Source organism: Salvelinus alpinus, chromosome 2 (assembly GCF_045679555.1).
Source record: "Salvelinus alpinus chromosome 2, SLU_Salpinus.1, whole genome shotgun sequence".
Lineage (NCBI taxonomy): Eukaryota > Metazoa > Chordata > Actinopteri > Salmoniformes > Salmonidae > Salvelinus > Salvelinus alpinus.
In genome coordinates this window covers 70,356,589-70,372,567 of record NC_092087.1, presented here as the reverse complement: position 1 = coordinate 70,372,567, position 15,979 = coordinate 70,356,589, and the positions used below count along the sequence as shown (strand labels likewise).

General features: G+C 44.6%; 1 protein-coding gene across 1 annotated transcript; it reads right to left on the bottom strand.

Moving 5' to 3' along the window:
• Positions 1 to 348: 348 nt before the first annotated feature.
• LOC139567575 (protein disulfide-isomerase-like) lies at positions 349 to 15,755 on the bottom strand. Its single transcript, XM_071388937.1, has 11 exons — positions 15,442 to 15,755; positions 13,231 to 13,437; positions 11,232 to 11,365; positions 10,779 to 10,916; positions 8,827 to 8,931; positions 8,419 to 8,544; positions 7,942 to 8,142; positions 7,231 to 7,351; positions 6,109 to 6,290; positions 4,296 to 4,412; positions 349 to 1,984 (listed from the first exon to the last, which is right to left on the bottom strand). Exons 1-11 carry the CDS (start codon positions 15,578 to 15,580, stop codon positions 1,916 to 1,918), a joined length of 1,539 nt encoding a protein of 512 aa, XP_071245038.1. The 5' UTR covers positions 15,581 to 15,755; the 3' UTR covers positions 349 to 1,915.
• Between the last annotated feature and the right edge of the window lie 224 nt (positions 15,756 to 15,979).

Genomic DNA, 15,979 nt, shown 5'->3' with positions numbered 1-15,979 from the left:
GTAAGCATGACTTAAAAATTGGCACTTTTTCTTCATTGAATCATAGTTCCAGACAGGAGTACTTACTGTCCATGTGTTATAACCATTAGAAGCATTGGGCCCTAGTTACAGCCTATTTCAAATACATTTATTGGTTACATACGTTATTGCGGGTGTAGTGAAATACTTGTGGGAGCTAGAAGCACGGCTGCCCTATCTGTCAGCGCCATCTTAATAGCATAAGTACTATTTACTGGCATACATATGTTATCATGGTAGGCAATCCAGTTGAGATAGTCTCCCTTTAAAACTCCACGGTATTGATATATTGAAGCAATGTGCTAAAAAAGTGCAAGAATAAAAGCCAAGTTATTTTTCATATTTTTATTTATTTGGCCACCAGTTTTCACTTTTCCACGTCAAATTCAATGTGATGGAATGCGTTTGTTTCTAAGTCATTTCCCCCACCCCCTTGAACAGCTGCTGTTGAACCTCACCCCGGTCTGCCCTACTCAACCCTCCCATCCCAGCCAAACATCACAAAAACATTCACAACCTTGTCCCTGGACGTAAGAAGAAAAAAAAGCAGACTCACGCAATCACGCTTACACACCACCAGGCACACAAACATCTCCATGGGGACAAGAGCGTCAGTTAGAGCCAAAGCAAGAGGGATGGGGGCAGTACAGGTACGGTGGGGGTAGGGCTGTTGCACTGTTCCCCACCTCCCCAAAGACAACCAGGACAGAGACCGCTCTCAAGAGTCCCAAAACACAGTTCCTTTTAAGTATCCAACCCTTCCCACAGTAACCATGTGGAATCTGACGGCATAAACACAGTAGCCTGGTCTCAGATCTATTTGTGTCGTCTGGTCAAGACTATAGGAGTTGGCGAGACTGCACAAACAGATCTGGGTCCAGGCTATGAACACAGTGATACAAACAGAAACCGTCCTGGGCCTCCCCACAAATCCCAGGTTTAACAGAGTCAGAGGGCCAACTCTACCCCAGCTTAAAACTTTAGCTGGGCATTACTGGTATACACAGATTATTTAATGACAGATTTTAAAAAATATATATTGAATGAAAATACAATTAAATAAAACAAGCTAATTCCAAAGTATCTTTTTTCTTTCTTTAAAAAAAGTAAGTCAGTAGCCATGCTGAAATGAGGGTAACTGAACTGAAAAGCATGATTTGCAGACTTAGAGGGAATGAAGGCAGAGAGAGAAGAATACAGTGACCCTCAAGATTGGTCTCAGCTACAGATGCATATATTGCTTTCCAGGGGCCTCTGCTACATGGAACACATTGCTTCTTTATTTTGTTACTCTTTACAAAAAGACAATAGGATGGCCCCAAGTCCCCTGAGAGATCAGTCCATACATCCCACCATATAACACCTCTGGCCCTCAGAAAGCCTAGCAGAGGAACAAGAACATAAGTAGCCCCCCCCCAAATCCCAAACCTAAAAACCAGCTACACCACAAAACTGCACCATCCTCACTGCGGCAGACTGGGGGAAAGTAATTCGACAAGAAATGACAGGTACATAACCCAATTTGTGGATCCAACTGGATATGTCAAGCACAGTATCTTAATGCCATTTTTAACATTTTGGCAATACAACGCCATCGTTTGATTGATGTGGAACGTTGGTAATGAAAAAAGCCGTTAAGACCACGAGGTGCCGTTCTGCTCTGTTGAGTTCCCATGACAAGGGGACAGACGAGTCCATGTGGTCCAGCGGGAGGGAGAAAGGGGATAGAGGTTGTCGAAGTGGCTTCAGGAGGGGGGCTGGCCGAGGGTCCTGCACACATCTGCAGACTGACTGAGGAGCAGTTAAAGGAGAAGTATTAGTGTTCACAGAACAGGGGTGGAAGTGATGGTGGTTGGTTGGTAAAAGGGGTGGGGGTTCGTCTCTCCTTCGCCGGGTCTTATAACTCGTCATGGTCGCCACCGTCGGCGTCAGAATCACTGTCCGGTTCGTCCAGGTCTTCCATATCCTAGGAGGAGGAGAGAGGAGAGGGTCTTTAACACCTGCCTGGAGGAAGCCGCTCTCCGAGTCTGCCCTGACTGGGCATGCAGTTCTTGGGAGTAGAAAGCTTGGATGCTATACTGAACACTGTGGTGGGAGGATACTACGCAGCTCATTGTGTGTGGCTGTCCTGACACAAACCATATATGCTCAAATTTAAAAAAATGGGCAACATGACATGCTTGAAAGGTTGTTGGAGAAACCCATGTCCATCTATGGCGAAACATATGTACATATGAAAACAACCTAAGTACAAGACATATGTGGGGCACTGAGGTTTAACTGAAATGCCCATTCATCACTTTTGGCAGACCGCATGAACAAATACAGCATGGTAACCCAAACAGTATGTCATTAAAAATGAATAACACTTACTGTTTTTCTAACTTCGTATGTATATACTGCATTGTAGACAAGGCATATCCTATTTAACTAGTGCTGTACATATACTATTCTTCACATATCCATTTATCCAGCCATCTACACAGTGCATTCAGAAAGTAGTCAAACCCCTTTAACTATATTTTGTTACATTACAGCCTTATTCTAAAATGGATAAAATTTAGTTTTTTTTTTCAACAAAGTACTGAGTAAAGGGTCTGAATACTTACATATGGGATTTCAGTTTATTTAAAAAAGAACATGCAAACATATCTAAAAACCTGTTTTTTGCTTTGTCATTATGGGGGGGAAATTATGTAATCTATTTTAGAATAAGGCAGTGATACAAAATGTGGAAAAGTCAAGGGGTCTGAATTCTTTCTGAATGCACTGCACATTCTATCCACATTGTCTATACATCACACAAACACTTCGGACTCAGACATTGCTCATCCTAATATTTATAGATTCCTTAAATCCATTATTTTACCTTTTAGATGTGTGTATTGTTAGATATTACTGCACTGTTGGAGCTGGGAACAAGCATTTTACTACATTCGCAATAACATCTGTTAAATATGTGTATGCAACCCAAAGAAATTTGAAATGACAGTCTTGCAAAGAAGCCATTCAGTCACAGCTGCCGGGGGGAGGGATACTGTTGACTGAGGATGTGGGGGTGAGGAAGGTGGGGTTGAGGATATTGACTTGCACGTTCGGACATGAGGTCTGGTCCCAAGGGAGAGCCTGGTAAACAGCGGCGACAGCTGCAGTGGGCATTAGCGACCGCAGTCGGGGAATGGTCTGCAATTAGACTTCTGAGAAGGGGGTGTGGTAGGTGGGGTGTGTGGTAGTGGGATGAGGCCATTCAACTAGTTTGAGCTGGATCTCCAGTGGGTTTTGGATGCAGGCCCTGGTCTTAGCACCCAGCTAGGTGCCAGGGAAGGAGTGAAACCCCAACCGCATCTCAAAAAGCCACTAGGCTTTTTATTTTATTTTTTAGAAGCATTAGATAAAGATTACTGGCTCTTGTCATTTGGCTTCAAAATGGAGAGAAAAATCCCATCATTCCCTTGTGCAAGAAGTCTTGGATGATGGCATCATAAGGAACATGATTCAATTTCTCAAAATATCTTACTCCGTTTCGTGCATTACTTCATACACCTGGGCATTAGGGAATACCCTGGTATAAATTCTATTAGTCAGAATTATTACAATCTCAGGTCAGGATTTTGAGTGGGTAAGGTTTGTCATCTCCATCATTGATGACAGACATGGGCTGCTGGACTAATGACTGTCTCTGCCTTAATGGGTCATGTATTGAGCATGTCTGTCTGGCTGCCTGCTGTGCTTGAAGACCGAGTTCATGGAAGTCTTCGTCAGCTTGACCTACATCTCCACTAGACCCAGTGTCCTCCAGGTTGGATTGGAAAGTGAGATGGGGAAAGACACCAGACTTCAACACTGACAAATAAATACGTTTCTGGGGAGAATTCAATTGATCAGGATGCGTTGCACCAAAAGCTACACCTTCTCCAACATTGCTGCATTCTCCTGCCCTGTCCAGCAATGCATTACTCTTACTGGATAGGGGTTGGCTGTAATTCAAACGCATCATTTTTTTGACAGTTTGAAAGCGGCCTTGAGCAACATTCACATTTCAGCGTGCACTTAGCATATGACCGTGTAAAAAATAAGTAATTGTGAAAAAGGTGGGCGTTTTCAGATCAAAACTGCAAGTAAAACGAATGGGCTTTGAAACGGTTTGCACGATTTCATTTTGACCGCATAGCAATGCCTTGCGGTTTACTGCAAATCTGTTATGCAAACATAATTGTAGTGTCTGCTTAAGCATGAAGACAAACCGTTTATCATACCAATCCAAGGGGTGTACTTACATCAATCCCCTCATCCTCCTCTCCTTCCTCTCCAGCCGGTGCTCCGCCATCCTTGCCTCCGCTCTCCAGGAACTTGGTGAAGCCCTCCAGTGTCCTCTCACCATTGTAGTCGACCACCTGCATGGAAGAAAATCCCATGCATCAAATTTCTATAGGGATTCAAATACAAATTGATAATTCTCCTTTGCTTTTCCATCAGAAGAAAATGCTCTAACCAAGCAAGACTGACTGCATGCACCACCAACTATCAAATGTGGCAAAATTGGAGCTATAAAACCCCAAGAAAGTCCAGTGGTCCATTTGTCAAATAACTACTGAAATCTTATCCAAATGTCTAATTAATCAGATCAGCCTGTGGGGTCCCTCAACAACACGTGCTAATTTAAATCAGGAGCCAATAACCTTTCAGGCCTCCAGCCATGTTCAGATCTGTACCAATGAGCAGTCAAGAGGCGATGCACAACTATTGATGGATGAGAGAAGGCCAAAGGTGTGTTGTTTATGGCCCTTCTCGTTTATAGAACCAGTTACTATAGGACTGGTCTTGAGGACAGTCGCAGAGCTCTGCCTCCAGACCCATGTAGTCTTAGCCAGTCAGTTAATACAGAGCATAGTGAGCCAACAGACAGAGGCCGAGCCTGGGGCAACTCGTGCAGCTGCCCCCTTCCCTAGCCATCTCTGGCTCTGTCACAGGGAGGAATGGCTCAGGGTCAGGGTTAACCCCAGGGCTCTTCGCAAGGGGAATACCAACACAAAGCTCCCGATTAAGGCTGCCAACCTTTTCCAGGAAGCTTTCTGTAGTTGACTGCTATGGGCTATAGTTCAGTAGGGTGGCTGGCATGCCTCTGGGGGGGGTGAGTGCCAGGGTGGTCTTTAAGAGCAGATGTGCATTTTGTCAGCTTGAATCGTGTTCTGAAGTGGTAAAATCTTAACCCTAACTACACTGCTAAACCTATTGCCTAACCTGAAATTAAAAAGCATTTTTTTAAATATAGCCAATTTTGACATTTCAGCTGGCCTATCTAATGGGAAATGCTCAGCTCTGCCTCCAAGACAAGACTCATGACAATAAATGCCAACCTGCTCTTTAAGAGCTGGGGTGAGGGTCTCAAGAGGATCCCAAGAACGCGAGGGCATTATCGGGCAGCCATAAAAAGAGGGGTTGGGTAGAGGTGGTAAACACCACCACAATGGCAGAGTCACTCAGAGGGCCAGCAGGCTTAGGTTTCTGCATGTGCGGCTGGCGCAGCTAAATCAACCCTCCTAGTGAGTGTGACAGCTACTTAACCTGATCATAATAACCGCACACCCACCTGCAATGCTGTGAAATGAAAGATGATATTTCAGTAGGGTGGATGGATGGCCAATAGCCATGCTTCTGAGATGTTTACCGAAAGAGTCAAAGCCCAGAATGGTTGTGCTACTAACCGACGGGGGATTCAATATTTCTCTTGCGAGGGCTTGGTTTTCAAAAGTGAGACACGTGCTCAAATGCCAGGCAATTTAACGCTGGCTATGTTGGGGAAATGAGCCAATTAAAAATAAATGGTCATGTTATCCAAAAGTGGAATTAGACCTTGGCCATTCCAAAAGGGGGTTGTAGTGATGCAATAATCTCATCACATTTGGGTATATAGCAGAGCCCCTCCGTCTCACCTCAAACTCCATCCCCTAGTGTGGGACAGAGGAACTGACCAGCCGAGGACCATGTCAATGAAAACGTTGTCATGATATACATTTGGGAGTCAACTGCCAACAGTTACAAATGGCTGCTAACACTGACAGACATTCCACCTCTTTTCAGTAGACTTACCTTGTGCTCATCGCCTGCGGGGAAGAACTTGAGTGTGGGGAAGCTGTGTACTTTGACTGTCTCGATCTCGTTGGCTGTGGAGTCCATCTTGGCCACGACGATATCGGCGCTGTCCTGGTACTTCTCTCCCAGTTTGGTCCAGATGGGGTCAAGCTGTTTGCAGTGGCCGCACCAGGGTGCATCTGCAGTGGGGTGAGCAGAGGAGCAGTCCGGGATAAGAACATTTTCATGTCCCATACAAGCTCATTGATCATCACCTGAATGCTTAGGCTGGTTATTGTATTGCATGATGTTACTTTGCCTTCCATTTGTATCCACAGTAGAAGTATCACGACATTGCAACAGCATGAATATAAATACTCACTGATGCACAGATACACCTGCGTGGAAAGCATAATGCACAGCTGTATCGGATCATTTATACAATGGAAAGTGACAGGAATAGGGGAATGGCTTGCCAACGGCCCATTAATTCAAGCCTGTGGGCTATAGTTGCCGAGGTTGGCAGTTAGGTTTACGACAGCTGTGCCTCCCTACAATGCCATCCTGCCCCGGCAACCCAAACACTGGGACACTTCAAACATGCAGAGAGAGCATGGCACATGCACCCCCAGCTAATCGCCCTCGCTCCCCTCAACCGGCTAGGAAATACCCTCCACAGTCGTACGAGAACCTGACTACCCCCCACGTCAGTGACCGTAAGCGACATTATATTAAAGCCCAGGGATGGAAAATTCCTCACTCTGGCTCACCACAACAGTGGAGGAAAGTTTAGTAGTTGTGAGCTATAAAAATCTCCTCCCGGGACTAAATTTATCCCAATGTTTCCTTACTCAGTCTTGGGTTACACATCAATTCGTGTGGAGGGCTGATGGAATGATCTTAGATCCCGGTCTCTTGTACATCTGCTGAGGCTTAGCGCAAAGGTGCATCGCCAGGGCTAGGAGAAAGACTCCGGTTTCAGACTCAGGACAGCTTCCCACCTCCCGTCCTCCCTCCACGTGGGCGGTGTAATCAAAAGAGCGCACCTCAAAATATATCAGGGCCATCGACCCCTGAAAAGTGAGCCTGTCGACCACCTGGGGCTTACATATGGTATTGATGAGAGAGGGTAGTACTTACAAAACTCAACGAAGACGTTCTTTTTGGGGTCGAAGACGACCTCCTCAAAGTTCTTGCCGACCAGGACTCTGACGGGGTTCTTGTCCCAGTCTTCAGGGATGTCCTGGCTCATGAGGTGGGGCTGTGGGGGGGAGACACGAAGAGGAGAGATTTACGATGGATTACATGACTTTTGCAAAACTAAGAATGAGCTGAATTATGTTAGTTCCAAACGAAGCAACACTTGATTCCCAAGTCATGAGGCAATCTCCTATAGAATGGGAATGATGCAAAACCTGCACAGCGCAGATACTCCCTCACACCAATAAAATAAATATGGAGTCTAACCAATACTTGCTAGTTCAGGTTTGTGATGCAGGCCCACAATTGGCTGTCTCCCTAAAAGTCCTAACAACTGGCACAGCATGTTAGCCTACATATGCACTTTCAAGCCACTGCCATTGACGCACAGCCATCGAGGCATGATGACTGCACTGCAGTGACCTAACAGTAAGAGAGACTGGTTCATCAATGTCTACAGTAGGGCACGGCTGTTCTCACCGTCTAGGCTGGGCTGTGGCCTACTGAACTTATCAGCAGTCAAGGGCACCCCAATGATCTAGAAAGCCCAGTAACAGCATAACCCTGTAATCTGAGTAACACTACGTCCTAAAACACACACACAGAGCATGTACACTTGGAATGTCTGTAGTCGGTTAGGCCAACACACACCTTGAGTTTTCCCTCGGTGAAGAGTGTGCAGAAGGCGACGATGTTGTCGGCAGTGATGGCCTCGCTCTCGGGCCTGTACTTGGTCATCTCATCCTCCAGCGTGATGAGGCGGATGGCAGGACACTCCTCCTTCTTCAGCCCAAAGAACTCCAGGATGCGCTGGTTGTCGTCCACCTCGCTGTCGATGAAGATGAACAGGATCTGGGGGAGGCGAGGAAGAGGATGAAATACGAGGCTTATGTATCTAGCCTTTAGTCTAGGTAGGTATTCTATGTACACTCCAGTACAGTCTCAATGGTACATACCGACAGTGCTGCACATGCAGTAAATGACTTTAAAGGCGCTGGATAAAAAAAAAATAACTCTCCCTTTCTCATAATAAATAGATCAGGAATAACGAGCACACTGCCTTTACTGGAGATAAGGGACAATGAATGAAGGTCGTCACTTTGAATCCGTTCAGTCTGGTCCACCCACCTTGCCCTTGAATCCCTCTGATGCCTTCTTGAACTCAACCATTTTGTCGTCGAAGTCGGCGGCAGTCTTGGGCACGAACATGAGGATGTGAGACTTGATTTCTCCTCCGAAGATCTTGGGGGCGGTCTGCGGAGAAAACAATGTCATGAAGCACGAATGTCATACACGGGGAACAAAGCTCAGGATATAAAACGCTTGTATTAAAGTTGTGGGAACGGCACTGAAGGTTCTCGTGACAGCCGTCATAGGGCCTTGGTGGGGATGAGGCTGTCGATAGATTCTGTAGCTTAGTGTGACAGAGGAGAGGGAGTTCATCTGGAAAAAGGTGTCTTTTCTGAGTGCTTGAGTGAGTGAGTCAGTGAGTGAGAGGATATTTGAGAGCACATCGGTACGAAGCACGGCCATTACCTGTTCGGTAAACTCGATAACCAGGGGCAGCTGGTTGGCCTTGATGAAGGCCAGCAGGTCAGCCTTGCTCAGCTCTCCGTCAAAGGTGTTACGACCCTCATCGAACTGTAGAGGAGAAGAAAGAAGGAAACATTAGTTGGAAGCCAAACACGTTAATACGTTACCAACTTTCCAGTTTAGTCCCATTTTATTATATTCTGCCTGTGAACTCCCCACAACCCAAACAGATTTACCAAACAAGCTCATTTGAATCCCTTTGGTAACCCCAGCTGAAGGAATCAACGTTAGGCTAAATGGGGTTTTATTGAGTGTTAAGAATAGCAGTACAGTGCCGGTCAGCCCTTACTGGTACACAAAGGGAAAGTATATATTCTGCCTGTGAACTCCCCACAACCCAAACAGATTTACCAAACAAGCTCATTTGAATCCCTTTGGTAACCCCAGCTGAAGGAATCAACGTTAGGCTAAATGGGGTTTTATTGAGTGTTAAGAATAGCAGTACAGTGCCGGTCAGCCCTTACTGGTACACAAAGGGAAAGTATATATTCTGCCTGTGAACTCCCCACAACCCAAACAGATTTACCAAACAAGCTCATTTGAATCCCTTTGGTAACCCCAGCTGAAGGAATCAACGTTAGGCTAAATGGGGTTTTATTGAGTGTTAAGAATAGCAGTACAGTGCCGGTCAGCCCTTACTGGTACACAAAGGGAAAGTTGGGAGACAGCAGGAGTGTGTGTGTCAAGGTTGAATTACACACACAGAGAGAAAGCAGACAATAGTGGGGTAGTATGATGACTGATGAGCAGGGGGCTTACCGGGCGATAAGACGGAGGAATCCCATCTATGTCTCATTAGAGATGGAGGGTTAAGCCTTTAAAATGACAGGCAGAAATCTAATGAATTGCGACGTGTAAAGGCCTGCCGTTAAGCTGGCCCTCCCTGACCACTGAAGGGCAATGATATAAAAAAGTAGGATAAAAAATATTCTCAGCAGATAGAGATGGAAACAGGTTGACAAGTGTGGTCTGGTCTACTCTTGTCCAGCCATGAAAATCCAAAGGCTTATGGGTGGCATCTGTTTTCAAATGTCAGATGGAATCTTACTTCTGCTGAATAGGAGCCAAATCCTAACTTGAGATCTAACACACATTTTCTCCCATAGACATCGGTGCCTTATTTCTCAAGTTTGATATTCAGCCATATGCCTCATACTGGAAGACTTTCAGACCATGTTTACAACTACTCAACCCAAACCCCCACTAGCGGCTGGCTTCTTTCCTTGTTGACCAGTGATGACTTATCAGGTGAAAGGAAGAATGTATTTGACATAACGTCTGATATCTATGAAAAGGCAGGAATGTGGCCATAACATGTCGCATAACAACTAATGGAAAGTCCATGTGGACTGTGACCTAGTTCAGCCCAGGTCCGTTTAATCTGACAAGATGTGGCTTGGCTTCGAAATACAGATATCCAATTACCACATCTGGCCCTTTTAAGTATCATTGTCATTTGAGGGAGGGGAGAGGTTAAGACCATTACATGTCGGAGCCAAATTTAATGACCAGTTGACCTTCCCTGTAAAATCTGAATTAAGAGGAATCCCTCATCTTGCTATTACCGGGGGAAATGCTTGTTCAAATTCCTTGCTCAAATTCCTCAGACAGAGACTTGAGTATGAAGGAAGAATCTCAGGGGGGCTAAATCAAAGAAAATAGCTTGCCCCTTCTTTTGAACTGTAAAGCACTGCACTTTATTTTAGAGACCAGCCAATGAGACTAGCAGGGAAACCCTATGACCTAATACAGTGGCTGCCACTAACCCATCAGTGATCATCTAGGCATGTCTAACTCGATGATCATAATTACACCATGATCAGGGTAGTAATTTTGAAAGAGATGAAAACATTTGCGTGATTCCGTCATAATGAATCTAAGTATTCGCTCCGTACCTTCTTGAAGAGGACCACGCCATCCTTGGACACCTCGTACTTGGAGAAGACGGCGTCGTTGGAGGTGATGCCGAACGGAACATCATCGACGGCCTCTGCAGCATTCAGGAAAGCCTTGGCTCCCTCAGACTCGACATCCTGGAAGACGAAGAGACGCTTAGCTTAGATGCCATCATACATGAACCGTAAGACTCATTAATGATTAACACATGCCCATCTACGCCTTAATAACTCATTTGAACTGTGAGAATGATTTGTATGTATTTTTATTGAAAATAAGCCAAACCCATTGATCAGTACTGAAAAAGTGTGAAACAACTAGCCGTCTAGTGGGAAACGGGACTTAGTTGGCACTAAACTTTCCTTCAAAGAATTCCTACAGATTGACCTTGTAGTAGCACAGTGACCTTGCGCAGCTAGGCCAGAGTAGTAGGTCAGAGGTCATCGTCTCACCTTGAAGAAGCCGATGACTGCTACCTCGTTGTCGGCGATCATGGACTCCACCTCGGCGACCTCCCCCAGGGTGGTGGCGGCTGGTCCAGTGCGCTTCCTCAGCCAGTTGACGATGTCATCAGCCTGTCTGCCAGCTGCAGGAAGGGAACAACAGTTCTAGTAAGTCACTATGGCAGCGTTCAAACATTAATAATGTATGAGATTGATTCCCTACTTCCATTGTTTATTGTACTGTAATGTATTCACTGAGCAGACAAGGTTGCCCATGGTAAACAATACAAGAGAATGGCAAGCCTGCCTTCATGTTTCCTAATCATGTACAGATCAGAGATGACGGCAAGGGCGGACGCAAGGATGCATTTTGAATATTGGAACAGGGCCCAGGTCACATGAGCAGGGCTGGCTGAATAGAAACTAATGCTACGGGCCGCCACCGACAGATCAAACAATGCTTCAGGGTGAACAGGCAGAAAAGCAAATTTACTCTGCCACGACAGTGGTGTACTTGAGTAAACACAGCTACAAGTATTGCTACCATTATACTACTTGAATAGTCGTTATGAGGGACAAAGGACCATTTAAGACCTATCATTTAATAAAGTATTTCTTAACTGATTTGGTCACACCAGCCTTGTTACTGGTAGACAAAGGAAAAAGGTAGCTAGATTAGTTTGCCCCACCCGAGAAGACTTAAGCTCTCTAAGAACCAACGTGTCCCAATTAAGTGGACTGACTCATGATTAACCTGCACGTAATTCCAAAACGAGCCAATGACGCAACAGCGGAGCAACACCGCTGAGTGACGCTGTAGCCAGGCCAGACAGACACAGCTGGAGAAGGGATACTGTGGCCTTGTGAGTGCTCCGCTTTTAGCCCAGAGAGAGCGAGTGCTGGAAGTTAGGGCTGTCCCCCCCCGCCCCCCCCTTAAAAAAAGAAAAGAAAACGCAGCCAGTCAGTGAGCAAACGTGAGGAACTGCACATTGCCTGGCTGGGGGGATGGGAGGGAGAGAGCATGGATAGAATGTGTGGAGGAGGGAGGGGCCCCTTCATTTAGTCACAGTTATATGGGGAAGAGTGAATGGGCCATTGGCTAACACACACTTGGCTGATAAGATCACATTACCAGCATAAAAAAAGGTAGTACTTAGTGTCTGAGCCATCCTTCAGAAAATAATTATCTGATCATACACATGATCTATGCCTGATGATCATAACCGGACTACATGACACAGCTTATCACTTTGTTGGTAACAGTTGTCCCAGTCCCTGAGGTACTTTGGCATTGAGTAATTAGGTTGTTCCAGATTTAGTCATTGAGATCAATAACTTACAATAGAATCCTTTAGCAGTTGATAATCTTATTTGATATAATTGGTTATTTGAAATTCAAAAGAAATTTAGGGTAGAGCCTTGTCCAATTGAATTGAGAAAGTGAAAAACTGGGCTAAATTTGTAATGGCTATCCAAGTACACAGAAATAGCCCAGTTCTGCCTATGGACTCAGTCCACGATCATGTCAAGCGCAGTATATGGTGTAACAATGGCTGTGACGATTATGGAATTTTAGGTAACGATTAATTGTCATGCAAAGACACAGTTGTCATAGTTAAATTTTTTGTAAAAAAAAAAAAAGTGTAGCTTATAGACCAGTGCATTATAGGAAAATGAGTTACAACATACCTAATGAAAACACAGCTTTCGTGAACCCCCCCAGTCTGAAAAGCAAATGTTTTGACCGCTTGGAACTTTTGGAAATAAAGCTTCATCCCGGACGTGACATTCTGCTCATAAAATGAATAAACTTTATCCACTTCATGTAAAAACGAACTGCTATTGGGTGAACTACATCTCCTTAAATATGAAGTTGAACCCCATCCCTTCTCCTGAAATTAACGGGGTACGACGATTCTGATTAGTACTTTCTTTAGTTCACAGTTATTGGCGGTTATACGACAATCGTGCCAGCCCTAGCTGTAACATACATCACTCCACAACTCACCAGAGTACTCTTTGGGCGACTCCTTGTCTCCCCCCTTGAAGAACTTGATGGTAGGGTACCCCCGGACACCGTACTCCTGGGCCAGTTCTGCCTCCTCTGTGGCATCCACCTTGGCCAGGCGGATCTCTGAGCCCTCTGCCTTCAGCATGCTGGCAGCTTTGGCATACTCCGGGACCAGGGCCTTGCAGTGGCCACACCACGGGGCATCTGGAGCGAGAAGGAAATCATAGAAATAGAATTAGACCACACAGCTTCAGAGTTGAGAGATTCACACCGACGGGTGAAGTAGATGCAAATACTGTAGTGACTCTGTTGATATACTACGTTAACATGTGAGTGTTGCTACGTTTGGGCCGAAGGGATGATTTCTAATTACAAAATAAACACCAATATTGGTACAATGTTTGTATGGAGGGAGACTTGCGTATTTAGAATTTCCAGTTAAGTGAGCAAAACATTTACTTACAGTAGGCTATTTAGAGGGCGTGGAAAAACCTAATCCGGCAAGTTAGTTTTCAATGAGCTTACTGAAACGACTAGTCTTGGGCTATAACTAAAATAGTGAGAATGTTGCCTGAGAAGAGAGGTGGATTTCTAATCTGACTTCTAATGGAGGACATAGAATGGCTTGTAAAGGTTCTGAATGTATGAACCCTATGAAAAAACCCATGAAAGTTTGAACAAACTTAACCTATTGACTGCCTGTGATGGTGTGATTAATGGGCCTTGAGATGTCAAGATATCACCATAACCTTGACAAGTCTATTAAGCTTGGTTTTAAGTTCAAAGACCAAAGGATATTTCCTCAAATTATAAAACAGTTCTACAGCAAGTACTTTAACAAAATATTTTTTTTTATCATCGTTTCAAAACTTAAATAAAAATGGGTTGGTGCGTTTTCATTGCAGTGTTTCTTAGTTTCAGTGGAGAAAAACCAAGTTCCATCAGCCAGGAGAGTTAAACAAAAGTTGAACAGATTATTGAACTTTGAAGTACACGTCAACTGAGCATCTCATCTAACCCTTCAGGTCCAGCCAGTCCGTGAGACACGTGAGCGAACAGTTTTTAGCCCTCCCCCACGTCGCTCATTGGAATGTCCGAGTCGTGGAGTTCTCCGATTGGTCTGTAGGCTTGTCAGCTAAAAGTTCAGAATAGCTCAGAGTTTGACAGTTGTAGCAGGACCAGCCTGCTGGTAACATCAACACTATTTATTAAAGAAACCCATTGCACTTAAGAAAAAGTGGAAACAACCAAGTTCATAAGCATTTAACAAATGTGTCGCAAAACCACTGCAGCAATTTATGTGAATGTCAGTAAACGTACATCAAAACTCCTAATCAAAACTCAAAGCTCCTAACTGAAACCGGAGTAGAAAGTCTGCATGACCAGGAAACGATATCTAGCAATCGAAACTCAAGTGGTGAATGAATCAAACCATACACGTCACTCTTGCAACTAATGGAGTCTGCTTGATGTATTCACACGACTGAATGGTGTCATCACTCAAGAGATGCTTTGCCTGCACTGTTGCACATCTAAATCGTGCATGAAGTATTCTCTTGAGGGTACACAGAAGCACAAGCCATCCTTTGTAAGCTAAACAAACAATAAGCTGTAGTCACGTTATAAACTTCTAGATCTATGAAGCAACCAAGGCTGGTAAAGAAACCGGCACTTTCACCAACAAGAGAGGTCACAGACGAATGATACTCGGTTTTTTATTTATCAGTCCTGTGACGGCTAGACCGGATTCACTGAATGTTCAATTTGCCTGTGTGTCAGGTACACTAGCTAGATAGTTAGCTAAATGCAACAAAGTCCCGTACTAGTAAGGTTAATCAAATGTGCAGTAACTAGTTACCGTCACTAGTTACAGTTAGCTAGCTGGGAATGACATTGCCTCAGATTCCTTCAAAATATGTAACGTTACTACTTGAAATTCAACGGCCAACAGTGCAATCAACAGTTAATGTATGAGACAGGCCTAACGTTAGTTAGTGAAATTGGTCGCTAACGTTTGCCCAGATAACAAATCAGGAACGCTAGCTAGAAGACGTTGGTATGCCATTCCACCTTCGCCGTAACTGAAGTGAAGCTGATAACACAGCTGCAAGCGAACTCCGCTAGCTAGCATAGATGCGTGAACAAATTAGCAGGCAAGCAAACAAGTTATGTTGTCTAAGCCTTTATATGATCAGGTAGTTTACTTACAGAATTCAACTAGGATGTTTGGGTGAGCTTTCAAAGCCTCCTCGAAATTACTTTTCTTCAGCACCAGAACATCATCTTCTTCGCCGATATCAGCCCGGCTTAAAACCGCCAGTGTGCATAGTATAAACAACTTCAACATAGTTGCTGTAGACTGCGGTTTCTAACAGAAAATGTGTTCGTGCTACACGTGAATGGGCTACAGACTGAAAGTGGTGTATTTATGTATTTTCTCGTCTTACAGTTAGAACTGTAGCTTGTATGTTGTGTCTACCGCTACTAACGTCGTGGCATTACGCGCAGGAACCAGAAGGGTCAGCAGTAGTGCGCAGGCGCATTTATCAGCTTGAAAGCTGCTCGTGTTGAATTGTGACTGGACCACAGCTGAAGGTACCTGGAAGTGAATCCAATTTGTCAATGGATGTGTATTGAAATCGATTGCAATTCTTTGCGGTCACATTCTTGATGATATTTCAGAATTGTTAACACAAATAACTAAAATGCCTTAGAATGAAGGCTTAAGGTTTTATGCAGAAAAGGT